This window comes from Pseudopodoces humilis, chromosome 6 (assembly GCF_049639895.1).
Source record: "Pseudopodoces humilis isolate 2021_Gansu_Grassland_sample_001 chromosome 6, ASM4963989v1, whole genome shotgun sequence".
NCBI lineage: Eukaryota > Metazoa > Chordata > Aves > Passeriformes > Paridae > Pseudopodoces > Pseudopodoces humilis.
The window spans coordinates 14,841,369-14,866,251 of record NC_142205.1 but is presented as its reverse complement, the minus strand read 5'-3'; the positions used below and the strand labels follow the sequence as shown (position 1 = coordinate 14,866,251).

General features: G+C 38.4%; 2 protein-coding genes across 5 annotated transcripts in view; both read right to left on the bottom strand.

The window, feature by feature from the left end:
* Window positions 1-7,881, bottom strand: part of CC2D2A (coiled-coil and C2 domain containing 2A) — a 53,311-nt gene extending 45,430 nt beyond the window's left edge. The window contains exons 1-3 of the mRNA XM_005517828.3: window positions 7,744-7,881; window positions 2,276-2,364; window positions 1,670-1,771 (exon numbers count right to left, since the gene is read on the bottom strand). Of these exons, the coding sequence (XP_005517885.3) occupies window positions 1,670-1,771; window positions 2,276-2,364; window positions 7,744-7,786 (234 nt within the window). The 5' untranslated portion in view covers window positions 7,787-7,881. The remainder of the gene's footprint in view (window positions 1-1,669; window positions 1,772-2,275; window positions 2,365-7,743) is intronic.
* An 8,657-nt stretch (window positions 7,882-16,538) lies between these two features.
* Window positions 16,539-24,883, bottom strand: part of C1QTNF7 (C1q and TNF related 7) — a 35,948-nt gene continuing 27,603 nt past the window's right edge. For 3 of the 4 annotated variants that reach the window (XM_014259475.2, XM_014259486.2, XM_014259483.2), the window contains exons 2-4: window positions 19,503-19,701; window positions 18,396-18,641; window positions 16,539-17,613 (exon numbers count right to left, since the gene is read on the bottom strand). In XM_014259475.2, the coding sequence (XP_014114950.1) occupies window positions 16,982-17,613; window positions 18,396-18,633 (870 nt within the window). In that variant the 5' untranslated portion in view covers window positions 18,634-18,641; window positions 19,503-19,701 and the 3' untranslated portion in view covers window positions 16,539-16,981. Of the gene's footprint in view, window positions 17,614-18,395; window positions 18,642-19,502; window positions 19,702-23,844; window positions 23,949-24,883 lie in introns of those variants that run through there. The other variant, XM_088057092.1, reaches the window with a different exon arrangement.

The window sequence follows — 24,883 nt, the reverse complement described above, 5'->3', positions numbered from 1 at the left end:
TTAATTACTTAGTTACTTCATTCCTTTGGGTAAAGACTGTAGAGTATGAAGAAACAGTTCACTGCCTCAATGACAGTGGCTGTCTTCACTGCTGATGGGATCGTTGTTTCTGAACTGCTGAACACAAGCAATCGCATGCTGATGACCAAAGGGAGAGAAAGGAGGCAGCAGTGGCAAATCCTCCCCTCGGGCACACAGCCCCAACAGGGCAGCACTGTCAGGGGTGCTGCTGGCAGAGACTGCACCCAGGTAAGGGAATCAGGGCTCTTCTCAGATAATCCCTGCTGTCAGGAAACCCTCCTTGGTATTGTTTAAAAAAGGTAGTGCTCATTGCTTGGGTGCTGAAATACGCACTTGGTTATTTATTTTATTCTCTCAAACAATTACTGCTAGGCTACTCTCTAACTCCATGGGTGACCTGCCCCTGCCTTTTCAAGACAAGAGGTATCATGTTTATCCATTCCCAGTTCTCTGAAGCCTTATCTGTCCCTACACACACTGTCGGTCACTGTAAAGGTCACTGGTTCTGAGGTTGCTTCAGCAAGTTCCTTTAAGTGCTTCAAAGTGATTTTCATCAACAAAAACACATCTACCATTCTATCTGTTCTTCCATTCTATCTGTTCTTCCTCCTTGTGGCCTAAATTGCTAGATTAAAGGAAGACACTTCTCAAGTTTACCTCTATTACAACTATACTTCAAAATAATAATATCAAAAAGAAAATCTCAAACTCTGTCAATCTGATGGCCACTTGTTTAACAGCAAAACAATACTTCGTGCATAAACAAGAACAAGATACAAAACCTACATGTGGAAGGTTTCACATATACTTGATATAAAATTAATAGACAACTCTAATAAGGGTATCACTTCTGCATTTTCCTAATACAAATATATTAAACTGTACTACTAAACTGAGAGCTGTAATAATTACTTATTATAAGATAACATTGCCAAGAATCTTCCCACAACGCACATGAAATAGCAATTCTCTCCTAAACAAGTGACTTAGCCAGGCTAAATCATATTGTTTGGAATTCCATATAAAGCTTACTACTATATGCTGTTATTTCCTGGGAATAACACACTCTTTGGGACACATTTTCTACTGGCAAGTAATCTCTTTGTGAATCCTAAGGAATATGAGGGCCAGTTCTGCACAGGCAGAGCATTTGTTGTCTTTTTAATACAAAATTAATTTTCTAATGAAGAACATGCTTATACAAAAAAAACCAACTCAATATAAAATGGTAACAAGGAAATAAAATAAAAAGCAATAAAATAAAATGACATAGAGTTAATATCCAGCATTTAGCAACTGCACTGTTCAAATTCATATAAAGCTCTATTACAGTGGGAGTTCTATTTATACAAAGCTCCTGTTAGAGTACATTTTAAATACTACAAGGCTTCCGTAGCAACAGAAGCCATGAACCTCTAAATGACAGAAGTTTCACATGATGTCCATACTACAATGTAAGCAATTTATTACTGTTAAATATATACAATAAAAACAATAATCAGAATGGCTCCTTTCTGGTTACTAATTCAAACATTAGCATAATTCTGAAAAATGAAATTGATCCTCAAGAGTGTGCAGATTTTGATTTTTCACGTTTTATATTTACTTTCTTATTATAAGAATAGCAAGATACAATGCACATTTTTACCATTTTATCCAGCCTGATTCCTGGTTTTCTTTCTCTGATGCCTTTTAAGCGCCATGGATCTGGACTGGGCTCTTCTTGTGATAAAGTAATTTCAGCTTTTGTCTAAGCAAACAAAAAACAAAATGTTTAGCTGTAATTGAAACAGAAATAGATTAAAGCTACAATAATTCCCAGGAACTCAACACTTACTTATATTTGTGTTGGGGACAGAATCTTTTAATTATAAAATCACCTTAAGTGATTTTCCAGATCCTTATATTAATATGCCTTATTAAATTGTACAGCAAACGTACAAAGAAATCCATTGCTTTCAAAACAGTGTAAGAAGTTTTTTGACAAAGAGCACAGAAGGAACTTGTAATGATTGTATCATTTGAATTACAAAATGATACCTTTCATGTTACTATCAACAAATTAAATAAAGCTTTAGAAAAAAAATAGCAATACAGAATGTAACTGTAGTGATGAACTGAATACTCTTTCAGCTTCACAAATAAAAGAGCAGATATCCCAACTCAAATTCACATAGCACCAAGCAAGTAAAATGAAGTGGGTGCTCCTTGTAAGACTGAGGTCAATCAAACAGTACTTCTGAAGGATTCTTACCCTTGCTGCTTTTAGTTTCTCTCTCATTCGCTGCCTAACAGAAAGCTCTGCAAAGCTTGTCCTTGATGTAGAAGGAACAGGTGGCAACTCTGAAACAGAGAAAAATGGTAATGTGTTTAAATTTTCTGAAAGACATGTATGGAAAATAAAACCATTTATACCAAAGTCCCATGTTCCAACAAAAAGAACTTGCATGAGAAAATTTGAATGAATTAAGCATTTTTTGGAATTCAGTCCTTACAAAGTATAATTTAAATGCCTTTAAAATGGAACAGAACTACCTTTCATTATATGCTATGAACCACTGTAAGAAATGCTTAAGCACACTTTTAGTCCACCATCATTTAGGAAAGAAAAATACATTAAGATAAACCTCCCTACTACTGATTCTTCTCAGAATCATCAAGAGATTTGGGAGAATTCTAATATTTCCAAATTATACAATTTACTGCCTGTATTTGTAGAAAAGAAACATTCATTGCATTTGGAAACTTTCAAAAGAATGAACAAGATGCAAAATGCAAACACCCTATTTTGCAGGAATTTTCAGCATCTCCCTTAATCTAACACCTTTAAAAGATTTATTAATTATTTGAATGGTGCAATAGTGTTTATCTGTGTACAGAACACACAAGCAAGAATTCTCAGAAAGTCACATTTGCTCAAAGATGGCCTTTGAAAAGTTTTTGGAATTGAGAAAAAACTTTAGCAGTTTTTAAAACTTCAGGCTCACAAAAGATTGCAGCATACAGCAAAAAGGCTCTGTCTGCTGGAGATGGAAATGATGAACTTTAATTGCAGTATGAAAGGTGGGTACACACTGGAAAAAATTTAACTTTTTATTCTAGCACTGGAACTGAGTCTCTTAAAGGTTCCAGTTATGGAACCTTCCCTAGTGCAAGCTTTTAAGTTAAAAAACAAAACCAGACAAACCCCAACCCTCAAAGAAACTAAACCAGAGAACCCCTCCAAACCCAAGTATAAAGACTTTGAAAAAAAATATTCCAAGGAAGAAGCTGGTCTAGAGTTACCTTTAGATTTTCCTCTTGTGTATTTTTTCTACCATTTTATTCTGTTCAGTTAGCATGCAAAAACATATTCTATTTCATTGCAGGATACACATTTCAATTCCATTCTGATAAATGAAAACTAGAAAGCAACAAGTTAGATGATCTGAAATCCTTTACAATTCTCTGTAAACAGTTCCAGACAAGCTAGATGAACAGTGTAAACATGGAAAATCAGGGCAGAGAAAATCTGCTGATATTTAAGCACCTTATAAAGCATCAGAACTTACGTTCTGTAAGCAGAATTCTTTATTAATTTATTAATCTGTTCCTTGAGACAACAGGATCATTATCTTTTGTATATATAATGAAAACCATTTTAAGGCTTTGGTAGTTGCATCAAATACTGTGAGATACTGTAATTTTTTGAAAAAATGATCACATTAAAAAAAATGGTTTTGTTATTTTATTTCTCTGGACATAGACTTTTGCTCTACTTATTTGAATGCCAACTAAGTTGTGCTCTTTAAAATATTTCTTTGAAGTGAACAAACTAAAACTGATATCCATGAACACATTACTTTGCAGGATCACCATTACAAGGCTGTATGAAAAAAATCCACACCATGTTTTACATTGAAAGTGTGATTATCCTACAGTCGCTCTGTATTTTATGTCAGTAAAAAGTCTGCTGGATAGTCAAACTGAAATTAAACCTGAGAACCTGGAAAGTTCTCAGTAAGTAAGTGTTCTCCCTTGATTTCATCTGCACTCAGAGGGGACCAAAGTCATTGGATCTCTGTGGCTTCAAAGCTCTCTGCTCTGACAGACTCAGAACTTCTGTGAGTATCTCAAAGGATGCAGAAATCAGGCACAAGTCAGGTATTAATGCTGTGACCAAGTATCAGTTACTTGAATGAAAACAGGGAATGGTAACTTCCAGCACAGATCCTAGAAATAGTAGAAATAAAAAAAATACTGCTGTATTTTTCATGGATACAACTGCATAAATGCAGACACAAACCCAACAATGAAGAAAAAGATACAGCAGTTGTGCTGGCATCACAAGGTAATAACTACGAGAAATGGGTTTTTTATTTAAAGCAATTATTCTTTTGAAACTTATTTACAAGTTTGACTAGTGGACTGACATAGCCATGTCATTCCATTTAAGAAAGATATAAAGGCATTAAGCACACATATAATTGGATTAGAGAAAATACTGAATTTCTGCAAACAGATTGTATTAAAAAATAATAAAGACTGACTGAATGCTTGAAAGACTAGTTCAGAGATTATGCTCAATATTAAGTGAAGAAGTAGCTGATGGACACATTTTGAGAAAAGCTTGCCATAGTGGGTTGAGAAGGATAATCATTCCCTGCTAGAAGAAAATAAACCACCCATTTGAGGGATGTGACAAATTGATGATTCCAGAAACATTATCTACTTCTCACTTGTTTTAAAATACAGTTCCCTTTTCCTGAAAAAAGCCATGTGGGAGTGTGTATACTTTTAATACCACAAATTTAACCTAATATGGTGACAACTATGTCTATATCTATACCACTACACTATGACAAACTAAAAAGGCCTCAGAATAGAGGTGATGTATTATCACAGGCATTAAAATAACACCAAAACAAGACAGTGGAGAAAACAGACAATATAGAAGTTTTTAATGGCACCTGAAAAACTGCAGGGGGAAATTACCTTTTTTTTTCAAATGGTTAGTTATCACTTGGAAAAAAATGATAATCAGAAATTCATACACAGGTCATCACTCTAACAAAGGAGTGAGAAACTCAATTCTACTCTTACTCTTAACTGGGCAACACAATAGCTAAGAACACTGTCAGCATATTCAAAACTATAACATAAAGAACATGGAAGTTTAAATTATTTAAAAATCTGTCAAACTGAATCCTGGAGAGGTGGAGGGACTTAAAATAAGTTTTGAATAAATACATGTAGGCTTCAGCTCAAGGTGTAGTCTACCTCAAAACGTGAGAGTTTCAAAAACCCCGACCAAATAGATGGGTAAATTATACTGCAATTAAGTAAATCAATGCTACAGTCTATCCAGAATACCACATGCTGTGCTTTTCACTTGATCATGTAAAATTTGCAAAATTACAGGTATTTTGGAAGCAGAAGTAACAGAGCAAAATACTTAACAAAACAAAACATCACATAGGGAAACTAGCAACTAGTTTTCTTCAGAAGAGTACTGCTGAGCTATCCTGCTTATTCTTGGAAAATGAGCTTCTGTAAAAGAAAATAGCCATCACTAGAGGGTGCCTCAATTTCCCCATGCAATCAATTCTGAAAATTGTTTGGACTCCATCTGTCAACAGCATAGCACTTCCTAGCACAAGTTGGCACAGTGAGACTCAAAAAACATTCAGAAGAAAAGTATACAGACCCTGAAGAGCTGGAAACATCCCTAAATTGTAAATGTCTTTAAAAAATTTTAGTCTGTACCATATTTTGTTAAAATGTGTTCAAGGACAATACATACATTTTATTTTGATAAAACCTGGCATTGATGAAAACTAAGTATGTTCGTACTTCACCAGATTTTCATTCTACTGATATTTTAATATTCTGCTCTTAATTAGCTCTTTTACTATATTTCCCTATATTTAGGTAAACCATAAGCCCATGCAGAAAGATCAGACATCCAGTTCTAGCAGTTTCCCACTACCACACCACTCTCTTACACCCTCCCACTTTGTAGGAGTATTTAATGTGTGACAGTAAAAACAGCATGTCAATAAATCTATACATCTTCATACCCATGAGAAACTCTTCAAGCACAAATCATGAGGTTTACAGTATCATTAGGGTTGGAAGACACCTCTGGAGATCATCCAGTCCAACCCCTATGGCAAGGTAGGGTCACCTAGAGCAGCTTGCACAGGATTGTGTCCTGGTGGGTTTTGAATATCTCTGGAGTGGGAGACTCCACCACCTCCCTAGGCAGCATTTTCCAGTGCTTTGCCATCCTCTCTGTAAAAAAAGTTCCCTCTCATGTTGAAGTGAAACTTTTCTTTTAGTTTATGACCATTGCTCCATGTCCTGTCGCTAGGAACCACTGAAAAGTCTGGCACCATCCTCTTGGCACCTGCATTCATGAGATCCCTTCTCAGTCCTCTCCAGACTAAACAGGCATAGCTCCCACAGTCTCTCTCCATAAGTGAAATAGGCCAGACTCCTCAGTATCATGGCCCTTCACTGAACCCTCTCCAGTAGCTCCCTGTCTTTCTTAGTACTGAGGAGCCCACAGCTGGACATGGCACTCCAGAAGTGGCCTCCCTAGGGCCGAGTAGAGGGAGATCACCTCCCTGGCCACACTATTCCTGATGCATCCCAGGACACCACTGGCCCTCCTGGCACACGGGAACTGCTGGCTCATGGACAGTTTGCCACCCACCAGGTCCTCTTCAGCAGAGCTGCTCTTTAGTAGGTCAGTCCCCAGCCTGTGCTGGTACTTGGAGTTATTCCTCCCCAGGTGCAGGACCCTACACTTGCCCTTGCTGAACCTCATTCAGTTTCCCTCTGCCCAACTCTGCAGCCTCTCAAGGTCCCACTGAATGGCAGCACAGCCTTCAGATGTATCAGCCGCTCCCCCAGTTTTGTACCACCACAAAACGTGCTGGGAGTACATCCTCTCCCATTGTCCAGGTTGTTGATAGACAAATTGAATAAGACTGGACTCACAATTGATCCCCAGGGAATGCTACAGACTACAGGCCTCCTGCTCCACTGATCACACCTGTCTGAGCTCTGCCATTCAGCCAGCTCACTGTGCATTCATCTAACCCACATTTCCTGAGCTCACCTGCAAGGATATCACTGGAGACAGTGCAAACCCCTTGTGAAGTCAAGAAAGACAATACCCATTGCTCTCCCCTCAATGATCCACCCTGCTATGCCATGATAGGCAGCTATCAGATTGATTTCGCCACGGTAGAGCCGCGCTGACTGCTCCAGATGACCTTCTTTTCTTCAACATGCTTGGTGATGACCTCTGCAATGATCTGTTCCATCACCTTCCCAGGGATGGAGACAAAGCTGACTGGCCAGTGCACGTTCAATTATATAAATACCGCACGTCTACATGAATATATCTGAAAAACGTAAGGGCATTTCACAACCTAACCATATTTCACTGCGATAGGAACACCTCTTTCGAGTGCAGCGCTGCCGGTCCGCTCGCAGCCCGAGCTGCCGGGCAGTGACAAGCACAGACCCGTGCGGACTCCTCGGACGCCGGCAGGCCCGGGGAAGCCCCCGAGGAGCAGACAGGCCGCGCCCCAAGCTCCTCCCGCAGCAGCGCTGCCGCCTGTGGCCGCAGGGAGCCTCGGAGCAGCGACGCGGCCCAAGGAGCAGCGCCGGGACTCGACACCGACGGGCTGGCAGCCAGAGGACCCGCGCCCGCCGCTGGGAGTCACTCACCGCGCACAGCCTCGGGGCTGTCGCTGGGCCGTGCTGCCGACATGGTGCTGCCGCTGCGCTCCGCCCGCGGCCCGGGCAGCCCCGGCGGCACGGGCAGCCCCGGCAGGACAAGGCAAGGCAAGGCGGTGGCGATGGCGACGGCGACGGCGATGGCGCGGCCGGGCCGGGAGCGGGCCCCGGGCCGCAGCGGGGCGCGGCGAGCGCGCGTGCGCGGGGCGCCGGCGGGGCGCGCGGGCCGGGAGCGCGCGGCAGCGACCCGGGACGGACGGACAGAGGCGCGGACGGACGGACGGACGGACGGACAGACAGCTGCACCAGCTTCACCCCGGCATATTTGATATAAACAAATACACATATCTGCCTTATCTCTACGGTTCATCTCCTCGTACAGTAGGGGTTTGGGCTTCTCCCCTCCTGACGTTTTACTGTCTAAACATGATTGCCTCGAAAGCTGCTCTGCAGATGAGAAAAGGGAATAACTTCGTGGTTTTGCAACCTAAATATATTTAACGAATAATTTGAAGAGAATTTAATCAGCTAAGTGTGGATCAGTACCAAATAGAATTTAAAAAAACACAAATCCAAAACACATTAAGGGTGCCTGCTTCCAGCAGTGGGTACTTAGAGTTGCAGTCTGTTTGCACAGAAATTAATTGTGCAGATCTGAACGAATTAGAATGGTACTAACAGACGAGAAGAGCCTAAAAGAGAGTCTTGGCTTACTTATTTCACTTTTTACAGCTATATAGAGAAGATTCCTGTTACTCTCAGTGAAAAATGATAACATACCATGTTTGTCTCTATGAAGTAGAGTAGACTGTACACTAACCCCCATGATTATCATGGGTATTCTTCACTGCTGTTCATCTGGGCAGTGGCTGACACCTGGCTGTCACAAGCAGCACAGGAATTACTCATGAGAGATATGCTGCAATATGTGCATAATGATCATGAGAGACATTCCATCTAACATTTTTCCCCCAAACACTTAGATTATGCTATTTCACATACAGGCTTAGTACACTGAAAAACCCTTATTGTTTTCATAAAGGAATGATTAAAAATATATGTATACATTTAATTATTCAATTTAATAGTGAATAATGTGGGCCTGTAGTGCTGTATGAACACTCTTGTTTGGTTTTTTTTTTACATAAACAACCCATCTGTGATCCATAAAACCCACTGCAATATTCAGATCACAGGGACACATTCAATCCCTTTTCTCCCCACTTTCAGCATTGGGCTGAAATCACTTCTACCCACCAAATTACTTGGTTTTGTTTGCACTAGAAGTGGCTGTATGAGGTTACAAGCATTGGGGAAAGTTTTACATTTATATCTACACAAATCAATTTGTTGCTACTGTTACTTTAGGTTCCCTGTCCTGCTTTACCTTTCACAGATGGAAAAATGGCCATGGCCATGCTTGTTCCTGGTACAAAGCTTGTGCCAACGTAGCGTGCAAAACCCAAGGGCCAATGTACTGTGCCCACACATGAAGTAAATCACAACAGCATAGCTTATTCTGGATTTTAAAATCCCCATGAAACAACTTACGGGAGTAAAATGTGGGGCCTTTTTGTGTACCTGGCTAAATCTTCTGTGGCAAGAGGGCTAACTGAGGCTGACACAGGTCACCTGTGGTTTCCTTGACGCTTCTTTGTACTGGGTATGTACAGGATCATGCTTCAAAAAGTGCTTCCAGCCCAGCCTAGAAGATGCAGAGTGATATTCATGTCTCTCCTTATCTCTCTTAGGAGACACGTGATGAGAAAGAAGTTATCTCCTGCCTGAGGCTTAGCTTTACCAACTACTGGCCTCAAGTATTATCAGACTTCTAAACATGTCTGAACTAGCACAGGGAGCTGAACTCATCCTAAGCAAGTGGCTTTCTTAAACAAATGTAACTCCCTCCCAAACCATGCGTGTATTTGCCTCAGCATCGTTTCCCTCAGTATCTCTCACCAGGCTGAGGGTGATATATGATAACATATAGGTTATGGACCTATAAATGGCCACATTTCCCTGCTGCTGGCAAAGCTTATCAAATGCCCTCTTCACAGCACAAAAAGTACAACACAGCAAGAAGCAACAACCTTTTTATCACTTGGCACATAAATCTCTTTTTCATTTCAAGCTTTATGTATCAAATTTAAAGTCTTTCCTAAAGGCACATGCAAATGTAGAACACTGAGAACATTGAATAAATGCTTTATAGCAGCTTTCTGTAACAATTTGGTAGCATTTCTTAAAGTTAAGTACTATAACAGACACTTTAAAATGTAATAAACAACTGGATACAAGAACTATAAAGCTCTCCACTAGTTCAGAGGTGGTTTCCAAGCACTGAAAACTAACAACAGAAACACAGAGAAGTTTATCACACTGCTCTTTAAAAAAAAAAATTATTGCATCAAAATTACCTAGAAAATAATTTTGAGGATTTTGTGTTAGTTAAGTCTGTCTCATTCATGAAAGTACACTAAATGCAGTACACTGAAACAGAGCTTAAGGAAAATGTTTGCTTCCTACCTGGGTTTTCTTGTACAACAGCTCTTGGATCACAGACAAGAGCCAAACACCACACTCTCTCTAAAAGCAGTGCCTTGGCTGTACTGTTAAAAAGAAAGAATCAGATTTCCTTCTTAAAACACTAAAACACTTTGGGCAAACTTCTTTTTGTAAACAATTTCATCTATGGTAAAAGTGAAATCATAAATAAAATATGGAGAGGATTCAGTTCCAGAAGACCATTTCAGTTCCTGCAGTGATTTTAAAAAGCTAATATCCACAGTATATTTTTACAGGGTCAAGGCTGGTTATTTCAGGCTGAAATGCAGTAAAATAGTCACTCATCCTAAATTTAAGTATCTAACTTTGCTAAATTATCTGACTTAATTTCTGTGTACTTCTTCTAAAGTGGAGGAATGGCACAGACCTTCTTGGGACTTGTGTGAACCAGAGCAGTGATTCCTAAATACCAATCATTTATAGAAGAGACTGGTTCACTCTGTTGGCTAAAGAGTCTAATTCAGACTATATGACAACATTCCAGAGAGTAATTTTTTTTTTAGGTTAGTTTAGAAATCCTTAATTTCACTCTGAAAAAAAATCTCTGGAAGCTTCATGTAAGGATAAATCCTTGAAGTTGATGGTTAGTAGCCAGTTGTTTTCCTAGTGCTGTGTGTGTTCCAATGCATTAAAGTACTTGGAGTAACTACTGGAGGTGCATCAGGGGAACAACACTGTTCCTTGTATTCTTTACAGGGGACCTTTACAAATCAGCATCAGCCTTAGCAAGCTTCTTAGCTTGTCATTTGGGGGAAAAATTACAGGAAACATAGCAGAGTTAAAAAGAGATATAATCTCTCAGAAGCTGTTATTGGCAAACAGGCTTTTTGCTGCTCCAGGGTTAAAAAATGTGTCAGTAAATACTCAGAGTAAGTAAATGCTCCTTTTCACTTTCTTCTGAGCCTAGAGATAACACTTCATTGAAAGAAGTCAAAGAAAAATCACTGCTGGTACATTTCCTTCATGTAATTCACTCATTTCTGAAAATACCACCTTGCAAAAAATTCGATTAAGAGCCCACTGAGAACCATGGTTCATTTATATTTTTCAAGAATTTGGTACTTTTGAACCTTTGTTAAGATGGCATAAACAAGGTTTTTCTGCCACAGAGATGATTTTACAAATTCTGCTTTATATTTTGTATTGGATTTAGGATTTAGGACAGGTCCTTTAAAGATGAAAAGAAAATTTATTATTTTTTACTTTGGTGTAAGTAGAATCACTCCAGGATTCATTTAAGTGTCCTTAAAAATTTCAATATTTTTTATATACTTAAGTGTATTGAATTTGGAGGCATGAGGCGTAGCCCATCTTAATATATTACAAAATTTTCAACCAAGTTACTTCATTTGAAGTTGTTCCAAGAGGAACTTGAGCAATGCTTTATGGAAGATCTGCCAACAGACCCTTCCATCATTATCATGGTACTTCTCTGTTCTCATCAATCCATATCTTCCTTCTAATTTTGAGACATATAAATAGCCAAATTAAATTATGCCATTTTTTGCACTTAGCAGATTGATCTTGAAGAGCTGACATCTTATTTAACTGTTACCATCTCGAAGTTAAAGGCTAACCCAAGTTAGTAACTTAGATACAGGTGGTGTGAAGACATGGGTACCTCCTGATTCCTCCTTTTATAAGTCTCTAATACAGGGTCATCCAAGCAGAGATTTACCCCCGCTATTTCTTTGCAGTGGTAACAGGAGAACCAGTAACTAATTTAACCTACACAGTGATCTTTGAACTTTTAGAAATTAAAGTCAGGTAAGAGAAATTTTACACTAATTCTTGCTGCTGCAAGAACAATCTGCATGGAGGAAAAATCTCTTACACCTCTTCCAGCAGGTAGCTGCCAAAATTATACCAAAATTATACTCAGAATTGAGGAATATGAGCCAAATAATCCAAGACACTTTTCTCTTTGTGAATATTTGCTATTAAATATTATATGTCTATAATATGTCTAATTTTTCTTTTCCCTTAGGTAGTAAATTTCATGAATTGATCTGATGTATGCAGCTAGGACAAAACCAGGTATCAGTGACCAAGGATATAGTGACAGTATTTTGAAATTTCTTCCTGTGGATGTGAGGAAGAATTATACCTCTGAAATTCAGGAATACTGATGTAATCTCGGTTGGGAGTGCTGACCTAAGTTGTCCAGAAAAATGTATATGGCCTCTAAATGCTCTCTGAGCTGAAGTCTAGATAGCTTATACTGAAAGGAATAAATTGCTTCTTGAAGGCATTACTCATTGGTAGAGATAGTGGTATATTGCTTTCTCAAATCTATTTTTTTCCTGTTTACTTTCATGTATTATTTCTTGGATGGGACTCATCAGCTACTGAAAGACATCTCCAAAGCAATCCCCATTTCCACATACAACTGAAGTTCCTGCTGACCAAACTGCTTAGTACAGCATTAGTATAATTATTCTAAATATGAATTACCTGCCAATGGATAAATAAATCAATAAGTAAACCAATCAGTGAAAACTTATTTATTCAGTAAATATCTTAGTAAATGAATATGAACAGAACCTGGTGGGTGACCTGTGGAAGGTAAATAGAGTATTAAATGAACTGCAACAACTAATGTAACATACTTGGTAGGATAGAAGTTTCTTCCAGTTTTGTATATTCTTGCTTATCCTAATAGTACCTAAATGGTGTTAGGTAGATTTAAAAAGATTTGAAGAATGTAGATAATGTTCTCAGTACTGATGTCTGTTAGTAATTATTTCTTCTATATTGTCTCAGCATTGTAAAACATTGAGGACCTATTGCTCCTAAAAAAATTGTATAACACTCTAAGCATATGAACATGAATACCAGTAGTCAAGAAAGTGAGAGTATTTATTCTATGTGACATACTCATAAAAATTTGAAAGTGTAGATAAGTGTTTAATTAATTATCTAGGTTAAAAATATTCAGCAGTGGAATGAACATGGGACTAACTTCTTCCTTACGTGACTCTACCAAGTAAAAAGAAAGTCTGAAAGAGCAGAATACTGTGGAGATCTGTTTTGATTCAAATAACTTTATTTTTACTTATTTATCTTTACATACATATATTCCAAGTGTGTGTATATATATATACATACATACATATACATTTACATATACATATATACACACACACACATATATATATATATATTACTTAAGAATCTCTGGAATACTGATGTTCTTAATATTGTTTGATGGTTTCCTGATGGTTTGAGGTGTGTATGAGTTCTTGAAGCCTTGATCAGGAGCCCAAGAGTTGGTACCGCAGTAAAGACATGCTTCCTCCTGGGAGGCACTTATTTCTCTCTGTGGACTGTAGGCAAGGAGTAGATGACTAATTTGATCTGGATGTCTAATTTTATATGTCATTATGGCATGTGTAGAATGACCAATATATTGTGTAGAAACCACTGATTAATTTCAAATTCAAATTTGACCATGAAGAAATTTGCATCTTTGTTATCCTACAATGTTTTGAAAACAACCAGATCTCTCTGTGTACTTGTGTGAATTGTGGGAAGACATCAGCCCAAGATATTTTCCATATAAATTCAAATTTAGACAGATAAATACCCCAAATGCAATATCATGTCATCAAATTTGATATATTTTCAAATAACATAATAGCAATAGCAATGATTTACTTTAGGATAATGTCTTGAGACCCTTAATGAGGGCAGGGACACATAGTACTTGTATACATGTGTCGTCCATATGTGTAGTAGAAGTATTCTTCTTGTCAAAACCTATAGAAATAATCCAACAGAATTACTTATTTTTAACTCCTCATGCCAAAATATTAAACTGTTCAAAAAAGTATAGAATCCAAATGGGAAAACTTTGAGAAACTAAAGTTACTTTTCTATCATTGTACAAATATAAATCTAAAATTGCTAAGAAAAGGAAAGCAATAACTCTTGGTTTACTTATTCCCATGGCGTCATTTTCAACATGGGTGTGGTTAAAATATTGGATTCAATTTTACAGATTTTACATGTGAGAAGTTTGCTTATAGTTAGGATTGCAACCAGGAATATTTCACTATAAAGCTGTATATTTTCTCTGTTTAATTGAGAAAAATTAGTTTTGTCTGAAAATTTCCAGATGTATTATAACTACAATTCATTTTTGTAAAGTCTGGAGAAAATCAGTCATAGTCTTTCCTTAAGGCTGGGTTTATCAGATTTTCCAGTTCTAATAAAACTGATTTGTTACTGATTCAAATGCCATAAGCCTATTTCCATATATTATAAGATAATAATCTAATTAAAAGCTTCTATTAGTTTTAATAATAATTATTATCTAATAATATTTAATAATAATTTATCTAATAATTTAATAATAATAATAATAATAATAATAATAATTATCTAATTTAAAAGTTCTTTTAGTTGCTTTTGCTGCATAATACATATTTGGGTACAGCTCTGCATCTATTGAATTATGCTTCCTGGAAGTCGTGGGCTCAATATGATCCTTGTTCTGTCCTGTGGAATTCAGTGCAGGCAGCACTCAGCAATGCTGATGGTCTTTGTGCCTCAGGTAGGCACTGATGGCTGTGAGGCATCGGCATCAATCATAATTGTAAATGATGATTGGATTGCATTTTACACTCATATTGTCCTTAATTTGCAGATGTATAAATGATTGCACAGCAGGGTGATAAACCCAATCTCCAAGTGTTCTCTTCCATATTTTTCAAAGAAAGCCACCCCTGTGTGACACTAATAAATTAGATGTCTAGTTAGAAAAATAATCTACTATTGTCTTCTATCAGACATCTCTCACTGTCAAATAAAATAATGGTTGTACAAGCATTGCCAGTTTGATTTGTGGTCAGGGCTTTGCACCTGTACACTGCATAAAGCAGCAGTCATGTACTCACAGCCATGAATGCTGATGTGGGAGGAAGTGAGGGCATGGGTACAGAGTGCACAGACTGATTGATGCTCCATACATAACCATCGTGCTGGTTCTACAACCTCAGCAGCAATTTTGTGACATTTTGTCTGGTTGTAACTTTCTTAATCCCTCAAGTACACAGAAAAACTGTAGAAGTTTCCTTCTGCCTTGGTCATAACTAAAGTGGGTTCAATAGCTGTGCAACACAGACCACTAACATTTAACATTATCTGAATAACTTAGAAATATCAGCTCTCTGTAAATCTGGGATGGAAAGATTGGAAATTCTTGGAAAATAAAGAGGACCCAATGAAAGATTGCCAGTTTTGACTGTTGTTGAATGCTGGAGAACTTGTGATGTTCCTAGATATTTTTACAATGGTTGGTTGCTGCCACCGGTAAAATGGATTCCTCATTTTCAGTGGGGATTGATACAGTTTCTCACCAATGGACCTTGCTGTGCTCCTATCTGATAGAGGGGAGTGCCAGGTATTACCAGGTGTTTTATCTGCAGCTGAGTGCAAATGGTGATTAAATCAACTATTAACCTCATTGACAAGAAAAGTAAATTGACCTTGTTACATCTCTTGTGTAATCCCCACAAATAGAAGTATAAGCATTTTTTGAAACTTTAAAGTAGGTTTTTGAAACACTGACAGAAGTAGTTGCTTCCTCGGTAACCACTATTCATCTCTGCTTTTAATTCCATTTATCATACACCATACATAGGTGGTAGCAGCAGCCTACTTCTATTACTCCTATTTAGCTGATAATCCATGAGGTCCCATGTACTTTTTCCAAGTTTATTGTTTTGCTGAATGCAGTTTCTCATCTTGTGTGTGACCTACATTTATATCATTGCATTTGGCCACATTGAACTATAACTTCTGCTTTAATGATGTGACTCACTTAGTTTCATATAATTTACCCTGATTACTGATTACTGTCCTATTATTTTTGGGCATCCACAATTACCTTCAGCAAAAAGTTTATACTTTTTTCCACATTTCTCATAAAGATAGTAGATAGCATTTAAAGAATAGCAAAACCACTCGGAATTACACTGACAATACTCACTGAATACTGACTATCTCCAAGTTTTCAGATCATCCAGTTTTTAATTTTTTATATGTTTGATAGCTTTCTTCTAGTATTTTATGGCTGCTATTGAGTAGTCCTCAGCTAGTACAAATCTTCATGTACTTATTGGGAAGTTGGTTAGTTATGGATGCTTTGTGTTGGTGTAAATATCAGATGGGACTGTTCTTGTGACCTGTGCAGTAGCATCCTGAAATAGTCATTCCTATTTTATTCCTCTCCTATCTGTTTTTAATGTATTGCCTGTCTTAAAATGATCAAAAATGATATTGCAGTGAATTTTTCAATTTTACTTTAATGTAATATACAAAATATCCACTCTAAATTGCAACTTAATACATTTTATATAAAATCCAATGTACAGTATCTTAAATTTGTTTAAATAGTGTTATAAACGTAATTTTAGGGAAGAGTCAGTCCTGGAGTGATGCAGTCTTTTGTTAATTACTGTTCATTTTGATATCCCTGCTGTTCATTAAAAAATCCATCCTAGATTCTAGAAACATCCTTATGAGCTCAGATCTGGTTCCAGTCAAAACAAGAATGAACTCCCAGATTTTTTTTTTTTTTCATTTCAACTTTGTTTTCCCCATAGAGATGAATAAAATCCTGTGCTGGGGCCTCCAGTTTGAATGTCATTTGACATCTGCTTCAGAGCTCATCTTCATCTGATAAAGCATCAAGGTAATCTGTATCAACGTATAAGAGAAATCCAGAAAACAAACTGTCTGCCCACGTGGGATCAGAAAAGAGACCGTTTTGGTCAGTGTAGAAGATTTCAAGCCATACTTCATCTTCTGGCTGAAGGTAGATCACTGTGGATCCAGAAGCTACATCGTGGTTGCCGGTGTTTGCATCAAAAGTCTTGATCCGGTACTTCCCATTGTGAACCAGCCCAATTGCAAGGTGCTTGTTTGCTAAGGTGATATCATAAGAAAAATAATAAATCCCTGGGATGGCACAGATGAACTTTCCTGTGGATGGGTTGTAATGCTCCCCCTCGTTGAAGAGGACTTTATTGAATACAATTGGTAATCTTTCCTCTGGGTAGCTCGTGGTGATGCCAACAGAAAAGGCAGATTTCAGCACTATCTTTCCACACTTGCAGACCCCTGGGGCACCCGGCTCTCCTCGGTCTCCTTTGTCTCCCTTAGGTCCAGGTGGTCCAGCTGGACCTACTTCACCTTTGGCACCAGTCAGTCCTCCAGGTCCTTTCTTACCAGACTCGCCTTGGTCTCCTTTCTCTCCAGCTGGTCCTAATGGCCCAGTCTTTCCTCTCAAACCTTCAAAAACATTTTAAGTTAGTTTAAGTTAGTAAATCATTGCACGTATCACTTCAGTAAATTATTGTGTGGGGGGCTACTGTATGTGCCTGAACAAACAAGAAAAACATGGGTAGAATTTCAAAATACTCTAGAAATACTTCCAAAATTTTCTGGTGGGTTTGCAAAAGGAATGCCAGTTTGGAACAAATGACCAGACTTCACAGCCTGCAGGTCCTTTGTTTCTGTATTCCTACTTATCTTCATGTGTCTTGATTACGCATTAAAGAATTCTATATGTAAGCAATCTATTGCTGCCTGAACTAGTCACTGCTGATGGCAAGGACAGCAGCATGACTACCTACATAATGATACTTGTGCACTAAATAGAGCATTTTAGTGCATACCTAAGCACCTGCTAATCTTTTGCACCTGGCTAATGGCACAGGTGAGACTATTTATTTGACACCGCACGTGCTTCATTCTTCCCAAATTTTTTATTAGCATCTGTGCGAAGAAAGGTTGAGCATTGACATTTCTTTACACTGATATAAGTATGTGCATATTAGACATATCTAAAATTTATGTGCATACTTTCTTTCCCTCCCTATATTTATATATGCACCACCCTTAAACACAGGCACATACACGCATTCATATATATATATGTGTGTGTGTGTGTGTATACACTTATATATACATATGTATATAGATATATATAGATATATAGATATGTAGAACAGTGGTGATGAAAGGTCTTGCTTTCTTGTACTACTGTGCTAGGTTACACAGATATTCAATACCTGCACTCCCTTTTTCGCCTTTTTCTCCCTTCCTCCCATCTCTACCATCTCTTCCTGGAAGACCAATGCGTCCGTGTGGCCCCGGGGATCCGCTGGCTCCAGGGGGGCCCGCAGGGCCTGGCAAACCTGGGATGCTACAGATATATCTGGTGTAGTAATTTTCTCCTTTGGTCTGGCTTTGAAGAGGTTGTTCACTTGTGTAGATGGCAAAACTTGTAATGTACAGCAACACAAACATCCTCAGATCTGGAAAAAAGAAAAATTAATAAGACACTCTAGTTACATGCAAATAGCTCTGAATATGCAGATAAGTGTGACACTATGATGCATTATGCACAGGTAGAGGTGCGGACCTCAGCCTGGAATTTCTGCATTACTAAAATCCATGTAGGAGGCAAGGAGGAAAGTCTGTCAGGTTGGAGATTTTTCTGGGCACTGTACATGTTGCTGTATGTCTTTCAAGTAGCTGTGGACTGACATAATGTGACTGGTGAATCAGCTTTCTGGGACCAAATGTTGATATGTGAAAAAATAATCTGGATTTTTTTCCATGCAAAAACCTTTGACTGCATAGTTAATTTTGTCTTTGGGCCCTATATAAGCTTTATAGATAAAAGCCCTCTTGCTGGAGGAGACTCTTTAGTCTGTGCTAGAGGCATGTGCCTGTAGTGAGGATAAAACTTACACCTTCATTTCATTTTGAAATTTTCCCTGATAGTGGCAAATGAATCTCCAGTTTAAATAACCACAGCAGAAACTTGCTGAAGCTGCAGAAAGGATGGGAGTTAGCTACAACTTTAGTTCCTCTTTGAAACAGCACAAATAAACACTTCACCCTAACTGGTCAGGTGAAACCAGGCAGCTACCCTGCCCTGTAGGGGATGGTGGAGTGTGAATAAGCTACTAACAGGTTGAGTTTTTTAAACCTGGCTTGGGCTGTCATACAATGAACTATGTTGCAATATGTTGCAAGAAAACTGGTTATATCTTTATATCTATAGTGTTTGGGAGTTTTCATAAACTATTGGATGGAAATTAAATTTCTCTGTCTGGGATACTAAAGAAAAGCAACTGTACAAATAGTGACATGCTGAGTAATTGTAGTACCTGATACACAAAGGTGTCTTAAATTAGTGTTGCATTAGCAGAGAGTCAATCATGGGTCAAGTGAGAGCCTACAAGTCAAGCTGTCTTTTCTAGTTCCTTTGCTGTTTTCTCAGAAAACTTGTGTGGGTTTTTTTGTTGGAGCTGTCCATTCCTTCAGAGCTAATTTACATCATTCAAGGAAGTCAGAATCCACTGGTTTCTGTGGAGGGAAAAAAAAGAAATAGAATGGGTGATTGGGAAAAATATCTGTGAAATAAAGTCTATATATTTTTTACAATGAATCACAGACTCATAGAACCATTAATGTTGGAAAAGACCTTTAAGATAAGATTATCAAGTCTACCTAACACCATCACCATGTTCATCACTAAAAAAATGTATAATCTACACATTTCTTGAACACTTCCAGGAATGGTGACTCCGCTGATTTCCTGGGCAGCCTGTTCCAATGCTAGTCCACCTTTTCTGTGAAGAAAGATTGCCTGCTACCCAATCTAGCCCTCCAGCCCACTGATCCAGCCTGTCCATATCCCTCTGCAGAGCCTTTTAATCTAGAAATTTTTCTCATTTTCTCCTCTGTGATACTGATTGGCATTAACTGATTTATTTAAAACCCCAAGCCATTACATTTATTTGCAATTCATGATATTTCAACTGGTATATGGATGACATGGTCAGATCTATTCAAAGATCAGCACAGGCATATATACATGCATGTACACATATGCAGTCTTTATAAAGAATCTTTTATTTTACAGAGTGGAAAATTAGAAAATGTTGTGGTATCAGTGGTAATGCAGAAAAAATAGATGAAAATATTGTATTTGGAGGGAAATAAACAATGCTCCAAAATTCTCTTCAGTGATACATATTCTGCTTTTCATTTTAGACATCTTGCATTAAATTGGCAGAAACCAAACTATTAATTTTGCTGTCATTTGATAAAGCTTTACCATACAGTCAGGAACAGCAGTCTTCACAAATGGATTAGCATATGAATGCTGAACATTACAGCAGAGCAGCAAATGATAACTCCAAGGCAGTTATTAGCTATGAGACAATCTTCACAGTGACGTTTGCTCTAATGTACTACTGAGCAAACTCAAATAAAGCTCATGGATTTTCACAGGACTTAAATCAGGGACAAAAAAGCTCTCTGCAGAGAAGAAAAACTTTAAACGCTTAGCCAGAAGGGAACAGCTTGGAGGGACTTCATGCTTAAGGCTGCATATGCATTTTACACAAAGCTGATGGATAAGAAGCAGACATGACCTAAGGGATCAAGGACTGGAAAAAAATCCTGCCCTTTGCCAGATGAAAGTCTGAATCAGTAGGCTGGATGTTCCCATACTGTGTTGCATGTAAGCTAGGCAAAAACAATCTCAACAGTTGCTAGTTTTGCCTGTGTCAAGGATATTTTACAAATCAGAGTAAAAACCTTCGCACAGCTGCTCCTGTCACTGTCTGGGCAGTACCTTATTGATGTGTGAAGCTGTCTCCAGCTCCCAGACCTCCCCTGCTGTTCTTCTCATGTGCTTACAGGAAATTAATTAGTCTGGGACATGTATTTCTGAAAAGACCATGGGAGAAATGCCATTTGGGGAAGGTGAGGGGAATGGGGTTGTTGAGATAGAGATGTGCCTTAGATGGCTGGAGCATTGTGTTTGGAGAACCAGTTTGGGAAGAAGGCATAGAGGACAATAGCTTTCATTTATGTGTTGGGGGTCTTAATGAGTGACAGGGCTGTGTAGCCAAATGGTGGGAATGCAGAAAGGCAAACAGAGCTGGTCTTGGGAAAAAATTATGATAATGGTTCAGGTGATAATGTTTGCAGATCTGAGTTTAGTCTTGGGGAGAACACAGAAAGCTGCTTCCAACAGTGGTAGCCAAAAAATGACATTTGGGAAACCATGCATTAAGCCAGAGAATCAGGACTTCTCTTGTCCTTTGAATTTAGATTCTTGCATTTCTTTGTGCATAGCAGTAGTGATTTTAAAAGGAGAGGGGTTGCCTGTCTGTTACTGGAGTCTCTTGGAAAGAGACTCAAAAAGAAATCTCTTCAGACCAAGGAAGGAAATACAATGTTGAACCCATGCCCCCTATTTCCCAGTGAGTGCCCTAAAAGCACCACTGAAACGTTAAAGGTGAAAAAGAACATAATTTGATTTTTTTTTGAAATTTAATGTAGATTTAGGAGGCCAAAATCAGAGATTTTCGTTCAGAGGAGTTTATGAAGTTAGAGGGTATTTCCCAGATCACTTTCTCAGGAGTCACCTATCTTGTAGTTAAATATTTGTTCACAGAGAGTTAACTGGGAGGCAGAATGTGAATCATAAATAACACTTTGTTCTTGGCTTCTGGTTGTCCTTTTCAAAGATAAAGACTTTTGTCCATAAACTGGAGTAGGAAACAAAATCATTTATATATGCCAAGGGATTTTTCTTCAGGGAAAAACAACATCTGAGAAGTTCAATGTATTTTTCCAAAAACTGAAAGCCAGAATAAGCACATGGTACAATAACTTCAGAATAATAACAAACATCTTCATCATAGCCATCACCAAAAACAATAATGAAAATGGTATAAACTCAGGGTTAGAATAATGTTATTCCATGTTTAGGAAATGGCATTTCAATAGGTTTCATATCCACTAGGTAGAGCAAGAGTGCACATCAGGGCATTCACTGGAAGATGATGGACATGCTGATCAGTTCTAGTCATAGAGTCATAGGATGGTGTGTGTTGGAAGGGACCTTTAAGATCATTTAGTTCCAGCCTCCCCGCTGTGGGCAGGGACACTTTTCTCTAGACGAGATTGCTCAGAATGGTTTCTGAAACAGATTTTTCCAAGTGAGTTCTTAAAGTCATCTCATTCATTTAATACTGGAAAAAGATTCAAAAAGCTTTTCTGGACCTTGTTGCAATTTGTTAAGGTGGCAGACCTAAAGAATCAAAAGCAGCATGGACAGCAGGTCCAGGGAGGTGCTTATGCCTCTCTGCTCTTGTGAGATCCCACCTGGAATGCGGTGTCCAAATCTGGGATCTTCAGTGAGGAAAGACATGGACATACTGGAACAGCTTCAGAGGAGGCCACAAAGATGATCAAAGGTCTGGAGCACTTCTCCTATGAACACGTGCTGAGAGAGTCTGTTCTTAAAGATATATATATATATCTTATTATCTATTTAAAGATGGTACTTGTGAGAAAGATGGTGACAGACATTTTAGTAGGGCCTGTTGCAATAGGACAAGGGGATATGGCTTTAAACTAAAATAGGATAGATTTAAAATAGGTAGACGGAAATAATTTTTTTATAATTATGATGACAAAACACTGCAACAGGTTGTCCAGAGGTGTGGTCAATGCCCCATCCCTGAAAACGTTCAAGGCCAGGTCGAAAAGGGCTCTAAGCAAAGTGACATGGTGGAAGATGTGCCCGATGATTGCAGGGGGGTTGGACTTTTCAAAGGTCTGTTCCAACACAAATTATTCTATAATTCTATGATCTCCCTTGAGAACATACTGTGTAAGTTAGATCCCCATTGAAGCCAGGGCTCAGCAGAGGCTTTATCATCAAGCCATTAGGAAATCTCATTTCATTACTGGTCTACTCAGACTATGTCATTAACAATTTTTCAAACTTAGAAATTAAGGGGTTGTAAGAATTCCCAGTTTTGTTACTTTCTAGTATATGATCTAATCTTTCTTGCTTGTTCAACTATGTAGGACTAATTCTAAAATTTATTAATTGGCATTGTTTTGAAACAGGCCTAGAAGATTTCCCATGAATCTGTTATAAATAAAAGCTGGGTCAAGTGCCAGTAGCTATTAGTCACAAGCTACCCTGGCTATGTTCTTACTTTTGTCTTGCCTTGCTAGCTTTGAATTCACTTCCAATGCATACACACAGTTGTTTAGCCAGTAGAAGATGTGTTTTAACTTCCTTGTGGACAAAGATGTAGATGAGAAGTTGTGATACGTGTGGGTCCTTTCTGTCTGCAGCCCTGGCACTAAGACTAGTGGTAAAGAACAAGAGTCTATCTGTCCTTTGGTTTTCCAAATGCAAAGGCTCCAAATGCCCCACATGAATCCTCATGTCTGTGAGATGCACAGACCTCCCCCAACTCTCCCATCCAGGAACTGTAGGGTAGGAGAAACAAGGTGAATAAGGAGATAATAAATCAGGATGAGTAGCAGAGAGAGAGACATTTTCAGCAATTGATTTGAAATTTCACTGGCTATGCCTGTCTTTTCCCTCTCAAAACATGATCCACAAAAGTCAGCTGTGTCCACATGCCTGAAGGGTTCAAACCTTCCATTCAATCTGCCACCACCACTTACCTTTCTACAAGGCCTCAGAAACAGGTGCTTATGGTTTGGCATGCCACACTCTGCAGTTTCTTTGCTCTGTATGATTTTTATGCCATTAAAATACGAGTCTTAATGATAGATTTTTTTCCCCATGGATTTTATAGTGGTCTTCAGCTGGCCACAGCTTTATACATCTCCCAGCTTGTTTTGTGTTATGGGGCCTTTGCTGAACTTCCAGAGATTCACCTGTAACACCACACCTTACTCTAATGAATCAAGACCACAGCTGGCCATTACCACACTGCTTGGGTTTGCTACACAACCCAACAATCTTCACATGGCTTTACACAATTTTGTTTCCCTTTTGTAAGAAGGGGAAAGTGACCCAACAGTTTTTGAGCAGCCTGAACTGATTCCCAGTAGCAGAACAGCTTATGGTGTCCAAAGGAATCAATCAGCCAGTGGGAAGGACCATTAGCTAAATATTTCTGAGAAAACAATCCTTAAAGGCCTCATTAGCAGTGCTGACATTCAACAGTCTCACACAGTTAAGTTTGTAGTCAGTCATGTTTGAACAATCTTATTCATAACTATGTTGAATGCAGTCAGATGCATCAACCATGTATCAAGCCTTCACGAAAAATTGACTGCCTGTAATCAAGGCTAGAAGTTTAATATGTTTGGTTTTCAAAATATCAGAAGAGTGGGACCAATTTTATTTCTCAGTGTCTGACTTGAAACATGGTCTCTACAGGTATTCATATTATTTGGAAAGTTGTTTTTTCTGAAAAATGCCAGAGAGCCTGGTAAAGGTGTGTATTGGTGAGATAGCTTGACTTAGCTGGGGGGAATTTTAACAAGAATGCTGGCAGGCAAAGCAGTTTCACTGCCAGCTGTACCAGAACACACAAATAAATATAACCTGACAGAATTTGTTTTGACAGAAAGCCAAGGAGTGAGGCCACTTGCTTACAGTTGGCAAGTAACATGGAGACAATAACATGTTTGCTTGCAGTGTAGAGAAAAATAGCCATGATTTAACTCTGGGAGACTCAGCATATGAGTGTCC